This window comes from Vipera berus (genome assembly GCF_964194415.1).
Source record: "Vipera berus genome assembly, chromosome: 4".
Lineage (NCBI taxonomy): Eukaryota > Metazoa > Chordata > Lepidosauria > Squamata > Viperidae > Vipera > Vipera berus.
The window spans coordinates 40,580,586-40,606,725 of record NC_138206.1 but is presented as its reverse complement, the minus strand read 5'-3'; the positions used below and the strand labels follow the sequence as shown (position 1 = coordinate 40,606,725).

Below are 26,140 nucleotides of genomic sequence, written 5' to 3'. Positions count from 1 at the left end.
TTTAAAATACCGAGCAGTCTGTTCACCACGGTTGCTTTCTCACCCCTTTTTGGGAAAACCAAACAAATAACCGTTTTTTTCTCCAACACCCCTAGCTAGGCATTGGGACAGAACTCAAAAACTCTTTCCCGCCACCTAGCGATCGACCCGACTTTTGCAGCCCAGATACGAAAGCCTTAAACGACGGCCCTTTGGGTGCGGGTGAAGGCGTGGGTTGGGGGGTGTTTGAAAGACCCTGGAAAGAAGACAGCAAAAATCATTCCCGACCGCGTTCAGGTGACCGATGAACTCCTTCGGCCCCGCTTTTTTATTTCTCGTTAGCCACCTGCTGCCTCGGACGCAGAAAGGCGGAACAGGATTGGCCCTTTCTTCCCTTAAAAAGGCGAGCCGCCCCTCTCTTTACCCGCCAATTTCTCCACAGGCGTGCTGGGGAAAAATGGCGGGCCGTAGAGGAGCGCGGAACGCTTATTATTTCTTCGTGCTGGAGAAGCTGCCGGAACTGAGGCGGCAGGGCCTGACTGTGGCTAGCGTCGCTGACGCCATCCCGTATTGCTCCGATGCCTGGGCGGTGAGGGAGCCCCGGCGACCCGAAGGGAGTGTCCTGGGAATGGGCCAGCCCTTCGACTTGAAAAGACCTGCTATTTCCTTACTCGTTATTTGTAGCGTCTCATAACGTAGTCCGACCGTTCCTAGTATATATATAATGCAAGGAAAAAGCTTAAATGTCGCCGCTACGAGATTCTTTGCGTAACGCTAGAAGCCGCTTTGAAGTGAGGCAAGGGAAGGTCGCAGAGTTAAGAAGTAATAAAGCCGTCGGATCTGGAGGGCGAAAATCAGGCCGGTGGTTATGTCGGTTTCTTTTTTAGATTTTTTTTGCAGCTGAGATCTGGTAGCCATAGTTACAGGTCTTTCAGAAATGGGGCTTCGTGCTCACTGCTTAAAAGAAAAAAAAGGCTTCTTCCTAAATTTAAGACGTTTTTTGTTCTTTACTGCTTTCCGAACCTTGCTGAGGAAAGCTGCAAAACGTGAACACCTGCTTAAACTCTTTCCAACGGAATTGATCTGAGTAAACTTTCCCAAGCGCTGTAATAACCGCTATTTAGCCATACTGATGGGATTGGCAAATTTGTTTTCTGACCTAAGCAAGATTCGCTTTCCAACTATACCTGCGTTGCTAGAATCCTTAAATGTCAGCAGTAGCAATTTCACTATTCTAAAATAGAATTTTAGTTTGTTAGATTTTTATCCTACCTTCACTATTTTAGCTGAAGCTCAAGGCAGCAAACAAACCTAATACTCCTCCCTGTTCCTGTTCCTATTTTCCCCAAAGGAACTATCCTGAGAGGTGAGTTGGGTTGAAAAGGTGAGGCTGCCCATAATCATCCAAACGCCTTTCATGCCTAATCATCCAAACGCCTTTCATGCCTGTTTTCTAGGCAGCACTACAGTACATAAATTGTTTCCTACCTCAGTTTTTGGATGTAGAAACAAGATATATTACTTTTAAAATAATTATTGTTAGAATGATGTTTCAGCCTTTCACTGACACTATTTATTCAGAGTAAGGTGCGTTGATCTATTACATAACACTTGGGAAAGAGCACCATATGGAAGTAACTGAACTTAAATCTAACATTTGACTAGGGTGAACGTTAGGCACGTTTGACTTTCCCAAATCAGTACTGCCCAAAACCTGTTGGATTAAGTCAGTGGATGATTTGGCAGAAAACATCATTGAGAGAGAATTCAAGGCTTTTTTTAATTGTTTTTTTACTCCTAAGATGCTTAATAAAGAGCAAAAAGAAAAGTATGCAGAAATGGCTCGTCAGTGGAAAGCTACCAAGTCAGAAGTAGCAGAAAAGGTAAATAGAAGAATGAAATATTTAAAGCCTGTAAATATGCTTACTTTCAAGCACAATTGAGTTTAAATTGGAGAATAAATAATAAAATTTATCTGTAGGTATGTAGAGAAAGGTACAGAGTGAAGGTTCTTGTTGGATGGATTCTGCATTTTTCCCCATGTTTGTAATGGAGAGCAGATTAGTCTAGGTTCATCTCAGTAGATTGAGTTTTATAAAAAAAAATGAAGATAGCTACAGTGGTTGTTTAGCAGCCTATGATTATGTGCTATCAAATTGTTTTTGATGCCTGATAACCATATAATTTTTTCTATGATAATTTATCCATAACCTTTTTTTCAAGTCTCCCAAATAATGCACCTGTTGCCACTGTAATGGAGTCTATCCACCTTGCTGCTTATAATTTTCTTTCCACTTTCCCCATTATTAGAGCCTTAATGTCATATTTATACATTGAATTTTTTTCCTTGCTACTCTATTAAAAATAGAAGGGAAGTTTCAATAGCAAGGTTTCTAGCAATGTTTGGAAATATGTGTTATAATTACTTCTAGGTCCTGCGAGGATATTCAGAATTACAAGAATAGAAGGAAAAATGTAAAAGTAGAGGTATTACTGTCCTCCCATTCCTAAAGACTTTTTTTTGCTCAACTGAGGAAAGGCAAATGGCATGGCTCCTATTCTGATAACATGGATGTATGTGTAGCTTAAAGCAATGTTTCTAGAAACTTAATTTATTTTAGTGAGCTGCCCAGCATTCTTGATAGTGTCAGCCCTGCTGTGTTTGCATGAAAATATTATAAACGGATATACACATAATAAATTCAATAATGCTGCTATTATTCCATTTACATACTGTATACATGTAGAAAGCTACACGTTTACATAAATGACAATCCCATATATCAGTAGTTCTTGACTTATGACCATAACAGAGCCTGCCTGTTAACAGTCACAAGTTGTGATGGTTGTTAAGTCAGGTGGCCATGTGATCACTTAACGACTCCAGTTCCTGCTCTCCTTATGCTCATTAGGCGAATATGTGGGCTGCTAAAAGGAGCATGTGGTGCCTCTGGTGGAAGAGGCTTAACTCAATATCCCATTGCAGTACCTTCTTGACTCATATGAGGCCTAGGGCCTCACCCACCCCCTGAGACACCCCATGTTTTGCTTACCCTGGGTCTGATTTGTTTCCCCATTGAGTCCCCACAGGCCTTGGGTCTGTCTCACCTTGCTGGGTCTAGCTGCAATGAATTAGGACTACTCCTAAATGGTGCCCATTTCAGGACTGTGCCCCATGACCTCTGTACTACATAGGGAAGCCAAGGGATGGAGCAGCCAGCTCTCCATTCCAAAGTCAATCTCCTGAATTTCCCAAAACGGCACCGAGTTATGCGATGGTGGAGTCAAACAGCCTCAGTGCAGGAAGACTACACAATGGATCAGCTGCTTCCTGAAGGAATTGTACAGAGAAAATAAAATGCCCAAACAAGGCCCAAGATGGGATGGAGGAAGATAGACAGTCTGCAGTCTGTCATAAGGATGGATGAATTGCCAAATACCTGAATTTTGCTCATATGACTGAGGGTGTTACAGCAGCTGTAACTTCAGGCAGAGGTCGTACATCCTTTCATTTGCTGCTATCATAAATTAGAATCGTCACTGAACAAATGTTCATAAATTGAGTTCTGTATGGTATGTATCATGGCATAAGCTCATTCACAGGTTTCTATGTATATTGTCAAATCAAACAGCATTGTACCTAGAAGGGAACATTCTAGATACGTTTTTTCTTGATTTGGTAAATATTGAATGAACAATTTTTTTTTTAGCTACCTAGAGAAGTCCCAGTACCGTTTCCTACTCAAAGTCAGGATACGATTCCTGTTACAAACCGTACAAGCCCATTTAAGTATGAACAAGGTAAAGTATAGCATAAAGACAAGCCATCTCTTGAGCAGTTTAGTCTAAATGTTCTGTGAATGGGGTAGGAGTCAGGCGATGATATATGTTTCAGGAGAGGTCCCAAGGAAACAGTAGGGAAAATTATAAAAATGAAATTTATATAAAGTAAGGCCTTAATAGTGTCCAAGAAATGTAGCAGCATGCAAAGAATGAAAAGGGCCTGATTATAGGATAAGTCAAGTAAAGCTATTGAGCTGATGGGATAATCACTACTAAATGAGTTGGAACAAATGGTAATTAGTATTGAAATAAGTTATTTTGACCTTGTGTTTTTGTTTACATTGATTGGTAACTGCTTAATCCTTATTTCATGAGTTGACAGATTAATTCCATGAACTATTTTTAATTATAAATCATTTCATGTTATTTGTGGTTTTGTATTGTTTTGTTTTAACATTTAAATGTTTCAAGAATTTTAATAAAAGAGCATAGATTGAGAAACAATATGAAATGAAACTTGAATAGTTAGGCCAATCAACCAAGATTTTAGTCAATGAAATGCAGACATTCAGTTTTCTAGAATCCTAATTTTAAACATTCTGAAATATTTTGTTAAAATTTTATTTATTGTTATTAGATTTTTCTCCCTCCCATATCATCTAGAAGCAATATATATATCACATAAAATATATTGCTAATTTGATTCAAATCATTTTTTCAGTTGTGTTCGAAACTCCGTTTTACTTTCTGAATATCTTCAGTCATGGAGTGTTGCCCCCTCACTGTAGTCAGCGTTTCCTCCCTTGTGAAATTGGATGTATCAAATATTCACTTAAGGATGGCATAATTACAGAATTGCATCATTTTATAAATCCTGGTGAGTGTTGGAAAAAGGGGAGAATGAATTTGTTCTGGTTCATCTGAAAGTAGAAGGGGCATAGAGATTCAGTTCTATTCTAAAAGAAATAGGTTTCGGATTGTTCAAGCAATCTGGTTTGGTAACTCCTGCATACTGAAAAAATAAAAATTGTAATGGCCAAAACTCTGACAATATTATTGTGATTAATTGATCATTATATCTCCAGGAAAAAAAGTGTTTTGTCAGTGCAAACTTCCTATGATCTTTTTTTTTTTAATTTCTTAAAATCTGGCTAATGTCTTGCTAGAGAAGTACAGGTAATTCTCATTCAGTGACCATAAGAAGTTGACAGTAAATTATAGGTATTTGAGTAAGAATTTAGCTATCCTACAAAGTTAATGTATTTTGTTTGATTTTGGTGCTCTGCAGGAGAAGTACCACGAGGTTTTCGGTTTCATTGCCAGGCTGCAGGTGAGTATTACACAAAAGCTGAAACAAAGAATTAGTCAAGAAATTTGAACAAATTTTTACTCATTTTTTTCCGCAGTTGGGTATTGTATCAGCTTTTCTGGAACATTTCAGTGTAGCATGCCATTGTTAGGAAATGTCAGCAACCTTACAATTATATACCTTTTTTAAAGCTTTCATTTAGTTTTTTTTTAGCTCTCATTGTGGCACTTGTATTATCTGATCTAAAGAATTGATTGAACATTAAATATTACATTTTTTGGTAAAATTCAAGCTAGAATTTCCCCTGAATGATAAAGCAAACTGTTTATGGGTAGTACTTTAAATCAATAATATAGCAAAGTTCAAAAAGGTGTTATTTCAAAAAGATGCCTTATATAGGGACATTGTATTGTATGTTTATGACAAACATTTACTTGTCTATGAGACTAGTTTTGTTCTTATTGAATATTTTAATAAAAATCAAATCATTAAGATATTTGAGCTTTGGTCATAGAGCTGATATATAGATCTTACAATCTATAAATATACTTAGGATTAGAATATGTATGAATGATACTTTGCATCTTAAAATATTTCAAATGTTCCTTTAGGTGATGCTACTCATAAAATTCCAATATCTGGATTTGATATTGCAACTGCAAGTTACTCAGTTGTGTTGCATGACCTATATGCATTCATCAAACCACAAAGGGGCAACTGGCCATCTGTATATTGTAAGGTACATTGACTTGACATTCAAATTTCTGAGAAGTCCATCCAAATATGTTTTCACATAGAGGATTTCATCCACAGGGATAAAGCCTTTTGCTTACATTAATTAATTAAAAGGCATTTGTTCAACTCATCTAATCTGAGCTTTCAGAGTTAAAAAAGTTCTTGGCTGTTTTGTTCCTCAAACATTTAAGAGTAAATAGGTGTCTGATGCTTCTACCATTATTAAAGTATTCTAAGCCTTGCTAACTTTATGTAAACCAAGGGCAAATTTTGAGCACTACATGTCCAACATTTGACCCGCTATTAAAAGATTCACATAGGTATCAAAATCATTTCCATTTAAGTTCATGTACTATCTATCCAACTGTCTGCCTGTCTGTTTATATTTTACATTTCTGAACTGTCCATCTTCCTCAAAGAGGGACTCTGGGCAGTATACAATAAAGTATCAAAATATAGAACACTATAAAAATTGAAATATTAAGTTAAAATTTTAAAATTATAAAAAAATTCAAAGAGGCAACAATAATTAAATCTTGTTAAAAATTAGTTGACAAAGGCATGGGAAGGCAATCATTGTAAGAACTTATTCCATGGTTTTGAATATTTAGTTTTTGTAATACATTGGTACTTTATAGATTTCTATTTCTATATTGTACATAATTATTTGTATTTCTTGTTTGGAGATTTAGGGGCTGTTGATCCATATGTACAGAATGCATCAAACAACATTTTAGCTAATCTTAATGTGAAGGTGATCTAATTAAGTAAATTGCAGCCATAATAGATTTAAGACATTTCATGAGAAAGCAAGTTCTTCTGTTTCTCTTCAGTATCTATGTAAATAGATGTTTAATTCCAAATTTTTATTTTTGTAGTCTGATGATGTCTTCAGAGTTAACTGGTGCCTAAAATATATGGCTAAAGAAACGGGTAAGAAACTGCTACCTTTATAATAGAGAAAATACCGTTACACATATCTTAATATTCTTGATGTTAAAACTTATTTTCTTAATAGGCGCAGTCAATCATCTAAAGCTTTTAAATGTGGAGGATCTTGTTGTGGAACTGTATTATCAGAAACTTCAAAAAGAACCTTCTAAAACTTGGGTGTGTAACACACTGGATGCCTCCATGTGGGATTACTCAGGAAATACTAGGTATATTTTCTAATCTGCTCCCTTTTTCTTTTCACATTCTGAAAAAGCCATAAATTTGCACATCTCTGTTGCAGTGCTTTATCTACTCTAAATAATTTTCCCCCCCCAAATTACACCTTAATATGGTTTTGATGATTCTTTACCTTACTGCATAATGTTCATAGAAATAATTATTTCAGTTTGTATCTTGAAACTCTCAGAACATACAAGACCATTAGCAGGGGAATAGAGTACTTTTAAAATTATAAAGGGATGCATTATTCCTATGACCAGGGAGGGGGGGGAAATCTTCAAGTAATTACCGTATATACTTGAGTATAAGCCGACTCGAGTATAAGCCGAGACCCCCATTTTCACCCCCAAAAACTGGAAAAAGTTCGTGACTCGAGTATAAGCCGATCCGCCGTTCTGCAAGCCTCCGCCGCCAGCAGAGGCTCGATCCGCCATTTTGCAAGCCTGAATACACAGGAATACCCTGTGTGGCCGCGGCTCTCGGGGAAGCCCTGGCTGTCCGCTTCCTCGTTCCACGCTGCCATTCGGGGCCCGCGCGTTCCCTGGGCAAATCGCGGCGCCCAGCAGGCGAGGAAACACGCCCGCTCCAGTCGCCCCCCCTTCCCTCAGGAGACGCGAAGCAAGTGACCGCCCGGAACTTACCGAGGACTTGCGCGCGGCCGAGGCTTCGGTGCTTCCAGGATCGCGCGCACCTCTCCCAAGCCGCCGCCGTCCGGAGACCTGCCGAAGTTTGGGGAGATTTGGGGAGGTGCGCGCGCACCTCCCCAAACCTCCCCAAACGTCAGCAGGTCTCCGGATCTCCGTGCCTTGCCTGCCTGCTTCTTTCGCTCACCCGTGCTTTCTCTCCCCATCGCTCACCCGTGCTTTCCCCCCCCATCGCTCACCCGTGCTTTCCCCCCCCATCGCTCACCCGTGCTTTCCCCCCCCATCGCTCACCCGTGCTTTCCCCCCCCATCGCTCACCCGTGCTTTCCCCCCCCATCGCTCACCCGTGCTTTCTCTCCCCATCGCTCACCCGTGCTTTCCCCCCCCATCGCTCACCCGTGCTTTCTCTCCCCATCGCTCACCCGTGCCGCCCCGAAAATGCCGCTGCCGCTCGCCCGCTTGCTCGCTTCCTCGCCCGGGGACCAGCACCAGCCAGCCAGCCCGCCGGCGAGAAGCCCGGCCCGGAGGTGAGGGGAGGGAGCGGAGTCGCTCACCCGTGCTTTCCCCCCCCCATCGCTCACCCGTGCTTTCTCTCCCCATCGCTCACCCGTGCTTTCCCCCCCCATCGCTCACCCGTGCTTTCTCTCCCCATCGCTCACCCGTGCCGCCCCGAAAATGCCGCTGCCGCTCGCCCGCTTGCTCGCTTCCTCGCCCGGGGACCAGCACCAGCCAGCCAGCCCGCCGGCGAGAAGCCCGGCCCGGAGGTGAGGGGAGGGAGCGGAGTCGCTCACCCGTGCTTTCCCCCCCCCCATCGCTCACCCGTGCTTTCTCTCCCCATCAAAGATTCTTGGAAGTAATGGTTGGAAAAGTTTGCAAGTCTTTGGGAAAGTTCAAGAAGTGAAAGGAATACCCTCCTCTTGAAAGACCAGATAAGGCAGACAGGGAGATGAAGAGTTCAACCGAGTTTCCTCTTTTGTTCAGGCATCTGCACCCGCTGCTTTTAAACTCGCCTGGCGCTGCAACGGCACCCGTTTTCCCCGGCGAGTTTTCCCTACCTGGCCCCTGCAGAATCGCGGCGGCGCCCCCGGAGAAGCCTACCCCGAGGCTGCGGCCGATTTTTCCTTCTCCTAGACTCTGCCGCCCAGAGCGTTGTTTCTCCCCCTCGTGCGTGCATGGGATGAGGCGAGAAACCAACAGCCTGCGTCCGTCTCTCTTTATGTATATTTCTGTATATATCTTATCTCGGGATCTAGACCTTTCGAAGGAGAAGGGGCGGCTGGAGTTCGTGAGTTGCTGTGGGACCCAAGGGTTGGGGGAAGAGAGATGGGAGGGAAAAGGGGAGAAACCTGCCGCTGGCTAGTTCTTTGTCTGATCGGGGAGCCTGAACAAAAGAGGAAACTCGGTTGAACTCTTCATCTCCCTGTCTGCCTTATCTGGCTTTTTGAAACGCACCACCGGCTGCTCCGTCCAGAAGCCCAGATTCGGGAGGGCTGCTTGGCTTCCACTTGAGCCCATCTATGTCCGCGGGCCCCCCCCCACTACCCCTAGACCTCCGCCGCCGGCGGAGGCTGGATCCGCGCTCCGCAGCGGCAGGGCGCGGATCCAGCAGAAAGAAGCAGGCAGGCAAGGCACGGAGATCCGGAGACCTGCTGATGATTGGGGAGGTTTGGGCACCTCCCCAAACCTCGGCAGGTCTTCGGATCTCCGTGCCTTGCCTGCCTGCTTCTTTCTGCTGGATCCGCGCCCTGCCGCCGGCAGAGGCTTGCGGAGCGCGGATCCAGTGTGGGGGGGGGGGAAAGCCCTTTAGCAGGATTTGCCTGCATGCCGGCGGAGGCTGGATCCGTGCTCCACAAGCCTCTGCCGGCGGCAGGGCGCGGATCCAGCAGAAAGAAGCAGGCAGGCAAGGCACGGAGATCCGAAGACCTGCTGAGGTTTGGGGAGGTGCCCAAACCTCCCCAATCATCAGCAGGTCTCCGGATCTCCGTGCCTTGCCTGCCTGCTTCTTTCTGCTGGATCCGCGCCCTGCCGCTGCGGAGCGCGGATCCAGCCTCCGCCGGCGGCGGAGGTCTAGGGGTAGTGGGGGGGGGGCCCGCGGACATAGATGGGCTCAAGTGGAAGCCAAGCAGCCCTCCCGAATCTGGGCTTCTGGACGGAGCAGCCGGTGGTGCGTTTCAAAAAGCCAGATAAGGCAGACAGGGAGATGAAGAGTTCAACCGAGTTTCCTCTTTTGTTCAGGCTCCCCGATCAGACAAAGAACTAGCCAGCGGCAGGTTTCTCCCCTTTTCCCTCCCATCTCTCTTCCCCCAACCCTTGGGTCCCACAGCAACTCACGAACTCCAGCCGCCCCTTCTCCTTCGAAAGGTCTAGATCCCGAGATAAGATATATACAGAAATATACATAAAGAGAGACGGACGCAGGCTGTTGGTTTCTCGCCTCATCCCATGCACGCATGAGGGGGAGAAACAACGCTCTGGGCGGCAGAGTCTAGGAGAAGGAAAAATCGGCCGCAGCCTCGGGGTAGGCTTCTCCGGGGGCGCCGCCGCGATTCTGCAGGGGCCAGGTAGGGAAAACTCGCCGGGGGAAACGGGTGCCGTTGCAGCGCCAGGCGAGTTTAAAAGCAGCGGGTGCAGATGCCTGAACAAAAGAGGAAACTCGGTTGAACTCTTCATCTCCCTGTCTGCCTTATCTGGTCTTTCAAGAGGAGGGTATTCCTTTCACTTCTTGAACTTTCCCAAAGACTTGCAAACTTTTCCAACCATTACTTCCAAGAATCTTTGATGGGGAGAGAAAGCACGGGTGAGCGATGGGGGGGGGAAAGCACGGGTGAGCGACTCCGCTCCCTCCCCTCACCTCCGGGCCGGGCTTCTCGCCGGCGGGCTGGCTGGCTGGTGCTGGTCCCCGGGCGAGGAAGCGAGCAAGCGGGCGAGCGGCAGCGGCATTTTCGGGGCGGCACGGGTGAGCGATGGGGAGAGAAAGCACGGGTGAGCGATGGGGGGGGAAAGCACGGGTGAGCGATGGGGAGAGAAAGCACGGGTGAGCGATGGGGGGGGGAAAGCACGGGTGAGCGACTCCGCTCCCTCCCCTCACCTCCGGGCCGGGCTTCTCGCCGGCGGGCTGGCTGGCTGGTGCTGGTCCCCGGGCGAGGAAGCGAGCAAGCGGGCGAGCGGCAGCGGCATTTTCGGGGCGGCACGGGTGAGCGATGGGGAGAGAAAGCACGGGTGAGCGATGGGGGGGGAAAGCACGGGTGAGCGATGGGGAGAGAAAGCACGGGTGAGCGATGGGGGGGGAAAGCACGGGTGAGCGATGGGGGGGAAAGCACGGGTGAGCGATGGGGGGGGAAAGCGGCAGCGGCATTTTCGGGGGCAGCGGGTGAGCGATGGGGGGGGGGAAGCGGCAGCGGCATTTTCGGGGGCAGCGGGTGAGCGATGGGGGGGGGAAAGCGGCAGCGGCATTTTCGGGGGCAGCGGGTGAGCGATGGGGGGGAAAGCGGCAGCGGCATTTTCGGGGGCAGCGGGTGAGCGATGGGGGGGGAAAGCGGCAGCGGCGGTTGTTGGGGGCGCAGCAGGCGAGGCAGCTTCTCTCAGCAGCCTGTTCCGAACGAACGGACAGTTCTTTTTTTTTGTTGACTGGAGTATAAGCCGAAGTGGAGTTTTTCAGCCCAAAAAGTGGGCTGAAAAATTCGGCTTATACTCAAGTATATACGGTAAATTTAATGCTTGGTGGTTAAGATTCCCAAAGATACCACGCTGATATGTGTTAATTGTTTTGCCACCATGTGCATTTATGATCGTTGCAGAACCCCACATTCATTTCCTTCTTCTCTGCCCACTTCAGTTCCACCCTCCGACTGATTCCTCCCCCTCCCCATATTTCTGTCTTTGGCTACCCTACACAGTACAACTGAGATGAAAAAGCCACTGTCTTCTGCTGTTGCCCTCTATCTGCTGCCATCCTCTCTGTTCCCAGCTTAGGTTTGTTGTTGTCTTTGCTTTGCCTGTCCTCTGTTGGACTCATTGACACCAGCCAGCCTCAAGATCTACTGCGTGGGGCCTCTGTCAGCCATGCTCTCTGCAGGGTATCCCTCACCAGTGCCTCCCTAACTGCCCAGCTCCTGGTGGACCTATCCTGCTTCAGCAGTCTTTGCTCCTTGCAAAAACACTCCCTTCTACCTACTCCGTGGAAGGCTCACCCAGGCCAGCAAGTGGCATGGAAAACTTGCAGCCCTGTCCAGGTGGGCAGCAGGATCCAGAGAGCTACTCTTTAGATAGCTGCCCCTTTTGTGCAGGACAACAGTAGAATTTTGTGCAGAGCATGTAGAGCCCCCTCTAGGCCAGTGACAGGCTGAGATTGCTGGTGTCTGGCAGGCCTACCAGGAGCCCTGCAGGTAAGGTGACGGGGTGTGGGGGAAATGAATCTGGTGCCCTGCCCGCTCTGTGACAGCCGTCAGAGGCAGTGGAGAACAGGCAAAGGAGAGAAAGGTTAGTTGGGAGCGATGGGGAAGAGCAGCAGCAGGTAGGTGATAGAATATGGTGTGTACCATCTTATCCATGCTGGGTGAGTACATCAAAATGACAGAGATGGGGGAGGAGATAGGTTGGTGGAAGAGTTGAAGTGGAGAGGCATTTCATCTAGGGCAGGAAAAATGTTAGATCCTTACAACTACATCCAGGGCTGCTATCATTAAGTAGCCCACTTGTGATGTTTTGTTTAACTGCTTTGCTTAGTGACAGAAATTAGGGTTGTAACCCAAGAACTACCTGTATTCGGTGACTAGAATTGGATAAAAACGTGTAATAACCTAAGTACATTACGTAAATCTCTCTTGATCAAAAGCACAAAGTCGTCTTTGAGGCAGTGCTTCTGAAATCTGGGAAACCTACCCCAAATTGGGTAAAAAATATTTTTTCTTTAGATAGCAACAAACCTATTACGCCTCATAACAAGCATATTTAAATTGACTTGCCACGTGCTTTAAAATGAGAAAATCTCCCAAAGTATTCTTATTAAGATGAAAATCAATGAAATTCTCAAGGATAATTTGTAGAATTGATGTAAAGATCATTCAGCAATGTTGTTTTTAATGATGCAGGTTACCCTCAAGTTAGCATTCATTTAGAAACCGTTCAGAGTTAGTACAGTACTCCGAGAAAGGACTTGCAATCAGTTTTTGAAGTGTGATGGGACTTTCTGATAATGATTTTGGGTAATGAAAGAAAAAGTTTGGAAAGCACTGGTTTAAGGGATTTAACAAAATAGTCAAGAAGTATAATGTTTAATCTGCTAAACAGTTGCCAAGAGTTCGATATATAGAGTGAACAGCTAATAATTACTGTGGGGGTGATTTTACTTAGTTTTTCAATAGAACTATAATACTTAGACATTGTGTATGTGTAAAATATGTACACGTGTATATTTTAAATTTACCTTTTTAGCAAGTTTTATATTTTGATGCAGAAAACATTGGGATTAACCTAAGTAGATTTGATTTTAGTCTTCTGGCTAAAATAGACCTAGACGTTTGAGATGCTTTTGAAAATGTTTAAAAATCTATTTAAATAGAAAATTGCAAGATCCCCCGTACTTAACGTTGGTTCCCATGTATTAGCTCAACATTATTCATTTTTTTAACATTCTAAATTCTGTCTTAATTGTTTCAATATGTATTTGAAATTCTGGATTCATTATAAAAATATGGCTTATATTTAGGTGTCAGTGGCATGAAAAAAATGATATTGTATTCTGTGCTCTTGCTACATGCAAGAAAATTGCGTAAGTATACATTTTTATTTTACTTTGTATAAAGCTTTGGCACTTTGGTTAAACATAAAAAGCTCTTTGGTATAATGGTTAAGGCAAGAAGTGAGAAATTAAAAGACTGACTTCTAGGGCTACTTTACACACAAACCGGGTGAGATTCAAGGTGCTGGTGATGACCTATAAAGCCCTAAATGGCATGGGTCCAGATTATTTACGGGAGCACCTTCTGCCGGCGTCAACCTCCCATCCTGTGCGCTCCCACAGAGGGCCTCCTCAGGGTGCCGTCGGTCAGGGAATACCGACTGGCGGCCCCCAGGGGGAGAGCATTCTCTGTGGGTGCGCCTGCCCTATGGAACCAACTCCCTGTTGAGCTCCGGATGGCTCCCGACCTTTGCTCCTTTCGCCGTGACCTGAAAACGTGGTTATTTGAGCTTGCCGGCCTAGACTGAGGGATTGGGATTTTAATTTTTTTTAATTTTTAAACTTTTAGAATGTGTTTTACTTATTAGGGCTAATTTAACTTAATTTATTTTAACTTTGTATAGTGTATATTGTACATTGTGTTTTAATTGCCCTGTACACCGCCCCGAGTCCTTCGGGAGAAGGGCGGTATATAAATCCAATAAATAATAATAATAAAACAACTGTGACCTTGGGCCAGACACATTCATTCAGCCCTAGGAAGGAGACAATGGCAAACTGGTTCTGAAAAACTTGCCAAGAAAACTGTAGGGACTTCTCCATGCAGCTTCTAACAATTAGACACAATTGAATAGAAGAAGAAAAAAAACTATTTTTGGAATGGAATGTCAGTTGTATGATGTCTGAGGCTATTTTCCAAATAATTTGTGGACTTTTCTGACAATTGGCAATTATCTTAAGGTTCTGCTATTTTTGTATTGTTGATGATGTTAAAGAAAGAATATATTTTAAGTTAACTAAAATCAATATTCATTTCTGGTGATGGAATTTGAATTGTCATTGCTCTCAAATCTCTTGAGCAGATTTTGAGGGGATGCAGGAAGGAAGAGAGGATTCAAAAATGTTATGTGAACAGAACTTTGTGTTGCTAAATTCTACCCAAGGTTTTTGATCTTAAATTTCCAGGTGTAAAGTGCTAGTCAACTACTAGGCTTATGTTGTCAGTAATGTTAAACGTTAAGTAAGAGGATATATCTATAATTTGTGATGTCCTGATTGTTTTCTTTCTTTTTAAATATTTCATGAATTTATATATATATATAAGTGTAATGTGTGTGAGTATATATTATGAAATGTATTTCTTACTGTTATAAAAAGTCTTATTTAACTTATGTGTCCTTCAGAGATATAGAGCACTCAGAAACTCCACCTATTTAGCCAAATCTGCTACATGAGATTTCTTAAGAGTTAAAATCAGATGTATTAGTGCTAGACTGGACAAAGCGAGTGCAAAATTAAAAACAGTTAACAAAATATAACTTTAATTCCCTGGACCTCTATTCAGGATATATCAAATGTTTTTTTCAGACTTTACTCTCAAACAACGAACAAAGTCCATTACTTTCCAATGTGTAATTCAGACAATTAGTATAATTTTCATTAATAATTAATCCTTTGTGTTATTTGAGCAAATTATTTGTTTTTGTTAGTTGCGAAGTTGTGTCTGACCCATCGCAACCCCATGGACAACGTTCCTCCAGGCCTTCCTGTCCTGTACCATCTTCTGGAGTCCATTTAAGCTCACGCCTGCCGCTTCAGTGACTCCATCCAGCCACCTCATTCTCTGTCGTCCCCTTCTTCTCTTGCCCTCAACCTTTCCCAGCATTAGGCTTTTCTCCAGTGAGTCCTTCCTTCTCATTAGGTGGCCAAAGAATTTGAGTTTCAACTTCAGGATCTGGCCTTCTAAATAGCAGTCAAGGTTGATTTCCTCTAGGATTCACCAATTTGATCGCCTTGCAGTCCAAGGGACTCGCAGGAGTCTTCTCCAGCACCATAGTTCAAAGGCCTCAATTCTTTGGCGCTCAGCCTTTCTTATGGTCTAACTTTCACAGCCATACATTGCAACTGGGAAGACCATGGCCTGGACTATATGCACTTTTGTTGGCAGGGTGATGTCTCTGCTTTTTAGTGTGCTGTCTATATTTGCTGTGTCTTTCCTCCCCAGGAGCAAGCGTCTTTTAATTTCTTGGGTGCAGTCCCCGTCTGCAGTGATCTTGGAGCCCAGGAAAATAAAATCTGTCACTACCTCCATTTCTTCCCCATCTATTTGCCAGGAATTGAGAGGGCCGGATGCCATGATCTTGGTTTTCTTAATGTTAAGTTTCAATGAGCAAATTATATTATGGTACAAATGATGTTAATTGGTGCAAGTGGTATTACCCTCTAATGGAACTACTTGAATGATACAGATCAAAGTAGCTACGTAAATTTGAATTGTACAAGCACATTTTTCCCTTAGTCTCTGAAAGCAAGATTTTACTGCACAGTGAAATACAAAAATGCATAATGTAGCAGTGGCTTTAAATAATACACAGTTGAGCCCGTGTATTGAGATCTGGGTGTGCCTGGAAATGGGGGAGGGGGGTTTCCCTTTCGGAAATGTGTCGTGTTGGGTTTCAGATGTGGCATCAGCCGGGAGCCCAGGTGAGGATAGGGGAGTGGCAATTTTTATCTGAGAATTTTTTAGGGCATTCAGGGCACTGCACCCCAAGATATGAGACCCATTTCTCTGTGACTCCTTTCTCAGGCTCAGATCACAGCCTAGTAACTGGGATTTTCTTGCACTACCTAGGGAGGAATACCTATTCAGTTCCCTGCTCCCAGTGACTGATTGGCCTATATGAGTTCCAAAGGAAGCTGTGGTTATTTCCTGATGGTTTGCTGCATGATCCAACTGAGGTCTTGGTTATCACCTGGAATAGGAGTGCAGCCAACACCTTGGATTGGATCATACTCATGCAGCCTCTTCTTTCATGGATCCCATTCTCCATGATTTACAGAAGTCTTGAGGGTGATGAAGCAGATTAAAAATCCTAGAGCACTGCTGGCAGTCAGCAAAGAACAAACTTGATCAGTAGTAGTTTAGATCCACTATTAATACCCAACTTATGGCGGTAAGGGTGTTAAAACAACAGTATTTTTCTGCCTTTATTGTGTCTCAGCTGACTGGCAACCCTATTTCAGGTGACTTCAACCCTTTTGTATAGGAAGAACACTGGGGTGCAGCTACAGGGCTAAGTGGAGAAATTTGCAGACCATGTCAGACAAAATTACTTAGATTTACTTCCAGTTGGATGCCATCTTGGTACAGGTCATATTACTTGAATTAATTACATTTGGATTTTTCTTCAGCTATGACAGTTACACAGGTTGTCTCAGTATTTGGTTTTTGATATTCAATTTAGATACTGCATCAGTAATTCTCTAGCAAATATGTATGAAATCCAATTAACTGCATCTCATTTACCGCTAACTGAGAATAACTGCAAGAACACAACAAACCCTAAGATGATAGTGCTGGATGCTGGACGCTTCCAGGTCAGTTTACTAATTTAACTGTTTTTTCTTTCTTCTGATATACTGCTTATTTTGATTGTGTGTGTGTGAGAGAGAGAGAGAAAGAATGAGAATGATTGTTGGGTTATGCTTTAAAGTGATGCCATTAGGTCTTCAGCTAAGTGTTTTTTCCCTTCCCGTTTTCCATTGGAAGTTATCAGCATGGGTCCTACAAATACATAAAGGGAGTCTTAATGAACAAATAATATCAAAGTTTGGTTCTTTCATTTATTTTGTAAAATCATCCAATATCTCCCCTGTTCAATTCATTTAAAACAATAACTAGGGCCAGTTGTGTGAACACTTCATTAAACAAGCAGGACTAATTTGGGACAGCTATGTCCTTTATGAATCTCATAACTCTTTATTTCCTTTGCCTATTTACAGTGAAGTTGTTAACCCAGAGATTTCAGAAGCACATGGTTTACAACTCTATAGAGATATCTGAAGTTTTCCACCAAATTTATTGATTTTTTATTTATTTTTATTTATTAAATGTCTGTACCACACATCTCCCCTACAAGGCAACTTAGGGCAGGATACCTTACAGAAACAAGTAAAAAATAGTTTAAAAATTAAAAGATTAAAACGAACAAGAGGCCAGCCAGTGAAGCCAAGTTTTGATACCCTTCTGGAAGACCAAAAGGGAGGGGGAGTTCTCACCCCTTGTGGTAGAATGTTCTGCTTGGGCCGAAAAACTCCTCTCCTTCATCCCACTTCCTTCAGTTCCTTAGCACAGAGTTCCCAACCTTTCAGGATTGGTGGCCTGGAGCGGTGGGGGAGGGAGGGGGAAAAGAAGGGATGGTTTTGTGGGGGAGATGAACACATGCGTGTACGAACACTTGTTGCTCACGTGAATGGGACCGTGAGCGCTCGCACGAGTGAGGCCACAAACGCCTGCTATGTGGCGACGCGCAAGGGGCCATGAACACCCCACAGGTTAGGAACCCCTGCCTTAACAGACAAGGTCTGCAGCAGGCCTCTTCCAATGGCACAAGTGGGGCAGGCTCCTTAGTTACCCTGGACCCATGTCATGTAGAGTTTTAAAGGTATATATTGTATAGAAAAGTTACAAAACTATTTCTAAAGGTCTGGGTCTTCCTCAATCCTTAGTCTGAAAAATAGTTTTACTAGATTATATGTAACTGGATTAAATTGTTGAATTCTTGGTGTTCTCTGAGCTTGGTAGTTTGGTTGTAAATATTCTCTAATTTGATAATATACCATTTTGAATTGATTTGGGTCAATAACAAGTTTTCCTAAGAATAGTCATCTTGCAAAATAATTTTATGAGTGCTGCTTAAAAGTATCCAGAAAATCTCAGAAAAATATCAAGGGAACTCCAGGCTCTTTTATCTTGGGTAAATTTTATGTCATCACTTCATTCTCAGTAAAATGGATTCATGGGAAAATAGCAAGGCAGAAAACATTGCTCATTAAGAACATTGCCACTTGACTGAAGTTCACCGTAAAAAATGTTTGGTTGAACCTTTCATCTTTGGAAGAATGGTCTATGGACAAATGAATATTGTTTATATCTTTTGTAGACTCTTTGCCAAGTTTTAGTATTTGCAGATACGTTATTTATGTTTCTGTTTTTAATAATTATTTCAAAATGCTTTACTACTAATAGTACAGTACGTAAGTTGTTTTGGAAAATTTGAATTTCAAGATACAAATTTGTAAGTAGCTTAATGGTTTTGGTTGTTGGCACACTTAAGTATTAAATCCACTTTGCCTTTCTTTGCAAAAAATACAGTGAAGACCAAATGAATGAGGTGGGAAAGGGAAAGCTTGCAAAATTCAGTCTCTTCATAGCATACCTATATAGGTGATCTTATGTTTGAATTGCAGAAAGGGAACGTTGAGAGCATTGGAAATGATAACTGTTTCAGATCTCTCAATACGGATCATGGTGCCACACCCCATAGTGGTAAGTAGAGATTTATTTTGCAAATTCAAATGTGAGGATAACATACTACTCTTAAAAAATAATACTAATTGAAATCCAATAACATTTCTCCTCATTGAAGTATATCCTTACGTATGTCTGGTCTTAATAAGCTTCATCTACTAAAAAGGTAAAGGTTCCCCCGCACATGCGTGCTAGTCGTTTCCAACTCTAGGGGCCGGTGCTCATCTCCATTTCAAAGCCAAAGAGCCAGCGCTTGTCTGAGGACTCCGTGGTCATGTGGCCGGCATGACTAGACACCAAAGGCGCACGGAACACTGTTACCTTCCCACCGTAGTGGTCCCTATTTTTCTACTTGCATTTTTATGTGCTTTCGAACTGCTAGGTTGGCAGAAGCTGGTACGAGTAACAGGCATTCACTCTGTTATGCAGCACTCAGGATTCGACCTGCCAAACTGCCGACCTTCTGATCGACAAGCTCAGTGTCCTAACCCACTGATCCACTGTGTCCCTGTTTCTTTTGCTTTGGAAGAAAATGTGACCTTGACCTTTCTCAAGCTAGCTGATGATATTGTTCTGGCAAAAGGTGTTAAATAAAGTCATTCGCTTCCTGCTTAATTCTTTGGGATTGCCATAATAATAGCTGCATTTTCAGATGCTGTCCTGTTTTCCATGGAGAAATCTGACAAACTGTTCTCCCCTCCGTTCCCGGGGCTGGGAAGGAAGACAGGCTGTACTCAATCACAAATAAATGTCTTGTTGACCAATTGTATTTACTGGCACCTCAGTTAGGCTTGTTTATTCTTGAACAAATTAAAATGTTACAATAATTTCTAATAATTCTAAATATAACCCTGTTTGAAGTTCAGTTACCTAATGTGGTTATATTATCTTTGGCTTCAAGAGAGCACTTAGCCAGTTTTGTCTCGGCTTGGAAATTATGTGGGTCAGGCTTGGGTAGAACTTGGATAGGAAACTATTGGCAACACAATTCAGATAGCTAAGTTAGGAAATCACAGCTCATTCTGGAAGAAGCCAGTGGCAAGCCATTCCCAGGAAAATGTAAGGGCTGTGTCCGTATCATCACAAGAACTGGACTCAATTTCAGTGTACCTTTCCTATTTTCCCATTTTGAAAAAAATATTCCATTCCTTATCTGCTAAAGTTCTGTAGAATAGAGATTCTTTTTATTTCCAAGGCATACTTATTTTAAATTGTGATGGGTGAGTTTATGGAGTGTGTATGTGTGTTAAATTTGTGTAAATTCTGTGTAATCCTATGTAAAGCAATGTAGCTTATATATTGACAGTAGTGCATTTTTTTAAGGTGTAATTCCCTCAGGAGTGAAAATGATGCGTGAACCCATCCGTAGAAGTGGAAGAGGAATTGCACAGTTTCTAGACAGCACTTTCAAGTAGTCCAACGGTTAGAAGCATTCAATGCTTCTATATATGTGATTATAATTATCATTGGAAATATAAACATATTACATTTATCTGCTATATGTGTTATATTTTTATGAAAAAAATCATTTAGGAAAATTTTGTTCTTAAAGTAACATGTTTTAGTTGCTATAAGGCAGGCTATGATGAATATTTCTCTGATTAGGAATGTTTAATGAAGATTAGAGGAGACTGAATAAAGTTAAATTAGTAAGACTAATTTCTCAAGCAATGCTTTGATTGCTACAAATTTTTTAGAGTACAAAGATTAGCCACCTTTTTTGCTTTCCCACTGAAGTTAATTTTGCTCTTTATATAGCGTAAGAATTCTTTAGTAATAGGATAATTTTTCATAAAACTATTACCACTAATGGTTGTTTAGATTTTGTGCAGTTGATTGAGTGTATTATAAAACACTTATAGTACCCAGGAATTAGAAATTGTAAAACAGTAGAAGTTATTCTGCTATTCTGCAAATGCCATAACAAGGTAATAAAAGCTATTTATTCCTTAGGATTTCTTTCAGGATACCTATAAATCAAAACCATGTTATATCAAGCTTTCTTAAACCAATATTAAACTACTGTTCTTATTTTGCTAACCATCTTCTGCCTGAATTTTTTGGTGTCCAAAGTGTGCCATATAGGAATGGGCAATTGCAAAATATAACATAAAATAATATGAAAGCAAATGGAGACTAGACTGTTGGAGAGACAGATATTGCATTCATATTGTCTGAACTGACTTGTACATTGTTATGAGTGACACTGCATTAAGTGCATGAAAACTGCATTATTGTTGTATGCATCTAAAGCTCTATTTGATCTCTTCAAATAGAAGTTTCAGAAAAGAGAATTATTTTGTATGTCGAGCATGATAGGCCTATAAACAACCCTCTAAAACAAGAGATCCCCAACCTTTTGAGCACCATGGACCAGTTCTGTGGAGAAAGGTTTTCCACAGACCAGAGAGTGTGTGGTTTTGTGTGCTGCCTGTGTCCCACGGATGGGGCTTTGTTTGTGCAGACTGGTTGCTGGCATGCCGCAGCCTGGTACCAGTCTACAGACCAGGGGTTGGGGACCCCTGCTCTAAAGGGATCAGTTGCTATGTCCCCCATCCAAAATATTGCTTTACTTCTATTTAGCAAGTAAAAGCACAACATTCTGACACATTTTACACTTTGTCATTTTGTTCCATTGCTACTTTTAAAAAAGATTCTATAAAATCAAATTATACTTATTATAGTTTAAAATTCACACAGTCCTCTTACGTTATAAGTTTATTTATTTAAAATATCTATCTAGGCCCCCCATCTTGTACCAAATTCTGAGCAGCTCTCTAGTTCCAATGCATTATATTGTTCTAAATTTGTCTTTTAACAGGCATTTTTGACCCATGGCAACTGCCTGGATAAACTGCCTGCAATTTTATTGGGAATGTTTTTCAGAAGTAGTTTGCCCTTGCCTCCTTCCTAGGGCCAGGAGAGAAGGACTAGAACTCATGATCTCCCAGTTTCTGAGCTGGTGACTTAACTACTCCATCAAATTGACTCTATGTATAAGTAGAAGAACATACAAATAAATTGCCCTGCATATGTATGAGAGGAAATGTGTGATTATAAATGAGATGATTTTAGCCCCAGCTAATGTATAGGTATAGGGTACCATAGAGTTTGCATGCATCTGGAGTAAATTTTTCTATTCATCATGCATCTGCTGGAGATTGTGAGATGAGAGATTCAGTGGTGTTTGCCTGCCTAGTATTATCTGCAACATCCAAGAAGTGCCAATATTCTGAAACACCCAGCAGCTAATTTTTAAGAGTTAACTTTATAAATCTCTTGAAAAGAGAATAAAGCATGTTATTATTAATGTAATCTTTGTATTGTCTCTGTTCACACACTTTTCTCTCGGCTCTGAATTAAGCCCTAACAAGTTATTCTAATTGCCATTTTCTAGAAATTCCACATACCCCAAGACTTCAGGTGATGGTAAGATGTGATAGATATTGTTTGTTTTTCTCAGATCTTTCCTTCCTAAAGGAGGGTATGGCCTTAATTGGTTTACTGTATTTCTCTATGACACAAGTGTCCCCAAAGGATCAAGTAAAATAAATATACGTATGTGACTTGTGCTGGTTGCAGTTCAGAGCAAAGTATATAAAATGATTTGACAAGAGTGGCAATTTGTAAGAGGAACTTAAAAAGTCTGCAGGCTGAGAATTTTTTAATTTTTAATTTTAACTGGGTTTTTATTTTTTCTCAGGGTTTCATTTAATCTTTTTAACTTTTGTTTTAACTTTTGTATTGATTTTCTTTTAAATACCCTGTAAACCGCCCTGAGTCCTTCGGGAAAGGGCGGTATATAAATCTTAATTAATTAATTAATTAATCAGTTGATACTCATGTTTATAGCATAGCAGGAAACAACTTGCTATGCTATTCTAGGAACATGGGAGTTCCTACAAAAACAGGAAAGTCAGCATGTCCTGTTTTGAAAAGGATTTTTGATCTTAAAAAATTCATTCCACAAACTTAACTGATGCTGTCAGGATGACTACACTTCTAGCATTTTTTAAAATATCAGCTAGGTGAGTTTTTGCCAGAAATTACTGATCTACAAGTATTAGATAACTAAGAAGGAATGCAAAGTGAAAGAAAAATCACTGAAAACACATGGGATTGTGTCATAAAGAAACAAAAACAACTTCTAGCTGTAATTCTTGTCTGAGCTGTCTAGTTAATTAACGCTTGGCAGGTATCCTTGATCCACCAGTACACAATAGGAATCTGCAGGAAGGGATCCAGATGTTGTTGACTTCTATCATTCTTTGCCAGTTTGTCCAGTGCTGAGAACTCGTGGGAGCTGTAGTCCACCAACATTTGAAAGATTGCATATTCATCCTAATATAAGGGGGAGCGGGCTGCTTTCTAATACACTTTTAATAATAATAATGTTGGAAGGGACCTTGGAGGTCATCTAGTCCAACCCCCTGCTCAGGCAGGAAACCCTATACCATTTCAGACAAATGGCTGGCCAGTTTCTTCTTAAATATTTCCAGTATTGGACCATTTTGTTGAAGTATAGCATTCAAGATGACCTATTTTAGCTGCAATATGCAATGTGCCTACTTCTCAGAGGAAAAGTTACTCCATTAAGTCTTGTCTATGTTATTGGCAGTTTACAAATTATTACTTAATAAAACCTAATGACCTTTTTACAGAAAGCTTTTCTTTAGCGATTAAGGATTACAGAAATGCAACTTTATTATAGGTTATCAAAACAGAATCCTGAAAGCCTGCCAAGACGTTGATGTGGGCGCTCTCTCTCTCTCTCTCTCTCTCTCTCTCTCTCTCTCTCTCTCTCTCTCTCACACACACACACACACACACACACACACACACACACACACACACACACACACAGAAGTCATACAGAACTGGAAACATTTTTTTAAAATCCATACAGGAAATGAAAAAAGCCAGATCATAAAGCAAGAGTAAAAACAGATTGTCTTGTTCTGTAGAGCTTGTGCCAGGAACCCAAAAACAGATATATTTAAAAAAAATTCTAGGAATAACAGAAATAAGTATATGCCAACTAAAATACAAAGAAAATAATTAGTATACCGGCTGTTTAGTGAAACCAGTTAAATTCTAAAAGGGAACATTGAAAACAAAGTACTTCTCAAATATATTGTAATTCAATCCTCCCCCAATCCCCCCATCAGAAGTGTGATAAGCAGAATCAAGACAGAAATTAGCCTGAGACTGATAGAAACGTAGTAAGAGAATGTGTATTTTGTGTTTAAACCTTCAGAGCTAAATAATTTGCATCCTAGAGTATTGAAGGGTTACATTATGTTCCAAAAATTTGGAGAACAGGTGGCAGAACTTGGATATGAAAGCAAACATCTCTTCAAAAAAGGGAAGAACGAAGGTTCAATAAAATACTGTCAGTCTGATGTTGATACCTGGAAAGAATCTAGAGCATATCACAAAGAGACTGATTGATAAGCACCTTGAAAACAACTGACACTGCACCTTAAGAAGGATTCGGAGCATGGCCATGAAAATGATCAATTAAGCCCTCTGAAAACAAGAAGTTGGATATGTTTAGAAAAGATGACTCTGGAAAATTATACAGTTGACGGCAACACTTCAAATTTCCATATCGATGTCACATAAAAAGTCAAGGATTTTCTTTTTTATATTTTATATGTTTTCTTCTATCATACCTCCAGCTGAAAGTTTATATTCACAGCAAATAGTATTTTTTTTAATCCCATTTATATCCCGCCCTTCTCCGAAGACTCAGGGCGGTTTACAGTTTTAAGCACAAACCAATGTGCTTAGCAATAGCCTTCATTCAATGTATATGCCTGCTTATTTAGGGCTTTCGCCCCCCCCCCCCAAGCAGCATTATTACAAAGTCAGCTTATTGCCCCCAACAATCTGGGTCCTCATTTTACCTACCTCGGAAGGATGGAAGGCTGAGTCAACCTTGAGTCTGGTGGGATGCGAACCTGCACTAATTGCAGGCAGCTGGTGTTACTTAAGGAGGCATTATCCCACTGCTCCACCAAGGCTCTATTATTGTTGCCCCAGATTCTAAATCACATAGAAGCTTGTAGATTATAAGCCGCATACTGAGCTGTACTGGGTAACAAATGATAACCAATGCAGTTGCTATGTGAAAGTATAGAGGGCCACCATATCCTGAGCAATTACAATTCCTGGGTAGTCCTAGGTAGTCCTGTACAGAGTTTACTACCGTATTTTCCGGCGTATAAGACGAATTTTTAACCCATGAAAATCACCTCAAAAGTTGGGGGGTCATCTTATACGCCCAGTCGTCTTATACGCTGGAAAATACGGTACATAGTCCAAACACCAGCAAGACGTGAATAACCTGCTAATACCTACATTGTACAAAGGCCATTCTGACTAACTGTATCTAGGGAGCAGTGAATCCAAAAAGACACCCAAATTATGAACCAGCTCCTTTAGGGGAAGCACAACCACATCAAACTGAAAGCTGGAATAGTCCCAAGATCAGTTGACTTCTGGATCAGCAGTCACTGCATCTTGTTTGGATTAAGCTTCAACTTATTCTTTGCCATCCAAATCCATATATCCTCTGAACACCAGGTCAAAATAAGAGTTCAGTCTTGGGTAGAGATGTATAATTGACTATCATCAACATAATGACAACACGGTATCAGATTACCTTTTCCAGTGGTTTCCTGTAGATATTCAACAAGAGAGAGGACTAAGCCTTGAGGCACCACATATCGGAGTGCCCAAAGGCTGAACCACACACACACACAAACACACACACACACACACACAGAGAGAGAGAGAGAGACTTAGGAAGTAGCTGAACCTCCATAAATTGTGGCTCTAATCCCCAACCTTTGCAAATCATCAGAAAGGTACTATGTTCAATTCTACTGAAGATTGTAGAACGATCCAGTGTAGTAATAAGGTTGCATTTCCACCACAGATTATTAATGAAATTTACTATTAAAGTTTATCTCCAGTACCCAGGTCTAAATCCTGGCAACAAACTTAAGATAATCTTCTTCTACTGAGCTTTGTAAGCTTTGCTCTACCATCTTTCCCAAATATCTTTTCCTTAAAGAGAAGTTTAAAGAGTCAGCAATAGTTATCTGTCATCACTAGATCCAGGAGGCATATCAAGACATTCACCATCCTTCCTGTCACATCTTTGGCAGCTTATTCAGAGCTCTGTCCACCCTTTCAGAAACAACAAGTTCAAATTCTTCCCCAAAGACATCACAAGTTGGTTCTTCTATGTTTATCAGTACATTCTTGCCTACAGCAATATTAAATAATAAGTTAAAACTG

General features: G+C 41.8%; 1 protein-coding gene across 3 annotated transcripts; it reads left to right on the top strand.

Moving 5' to 3' along the window:
* The first annotated feature begins 286 nt into the window (after positions 1-286).
* On the top strand, positions 287-20,740 carry MAEL (maelstrom spermatogenic transposon silencer). Of its 3 annotated transcripts, none has more exons than XM_081328085.1 (12): positions 287-568; positions 1,782-1,862; positions 3,690-3,780; positions 4,484-4,639; positions 5,051-5,092; positions 5,683-5,810; positions 6,685-6,739; positions 6,825-6,966; positions 13,330-13,392; positions 16,767-16,899; positions 18,772-18,850; positions 20,156-20,740. In XM_081328085.1, the coding sequence occupies exons 1-12, from the start codon at positions 437-439 to the stop codon at positions 20,245-20,247; spliced, it is 1,194 nt and encodes a 397-aa protein (XP_081184211.1). In that variant the 5' UTR covers positions 287-436; the 3' UTR covers positions 20,248-20,740. The 3 variants fall into 3 exon arrangements, with proteins under 3 accessions (XP_081184211.1, XP_081184213.1, XP_081184212.1); XM_081328086.1 differs by lacking the exon at positions 287-568 and adding an exon at positions 680-1,345; XM_081328087.1 differs by lacking the exon at positions 4,484-4,639.
* Positions 20,741-26,140: the final 5,400 nt, after the last annotated feature.

Excerpts from the sequence above, each read along its gene's own strand:
- MAEL (XM_081328085.1), top strand. The coding sequence starts at position 437 with ATGGCGGGCCGTAGAGGAGCGCGGAACGCTTATTATTTCTTCGTGCTG. Across the intron at positions 4,640-5,050 it reads GCATCATTTTATAAATCCTG|GAGAAGTACCACGAGGTTTT; the intron begins GTGAGTGTTGGA and ends GGTGCTCTGCAG. Across the intron at positions 13,393-16,766 it reads GCTACATGCAAGAAAATTGC|ATACTGCATCAGTAATTCTC; the intron begins GTAAGTATACAT and ends TATTCAATTTAG.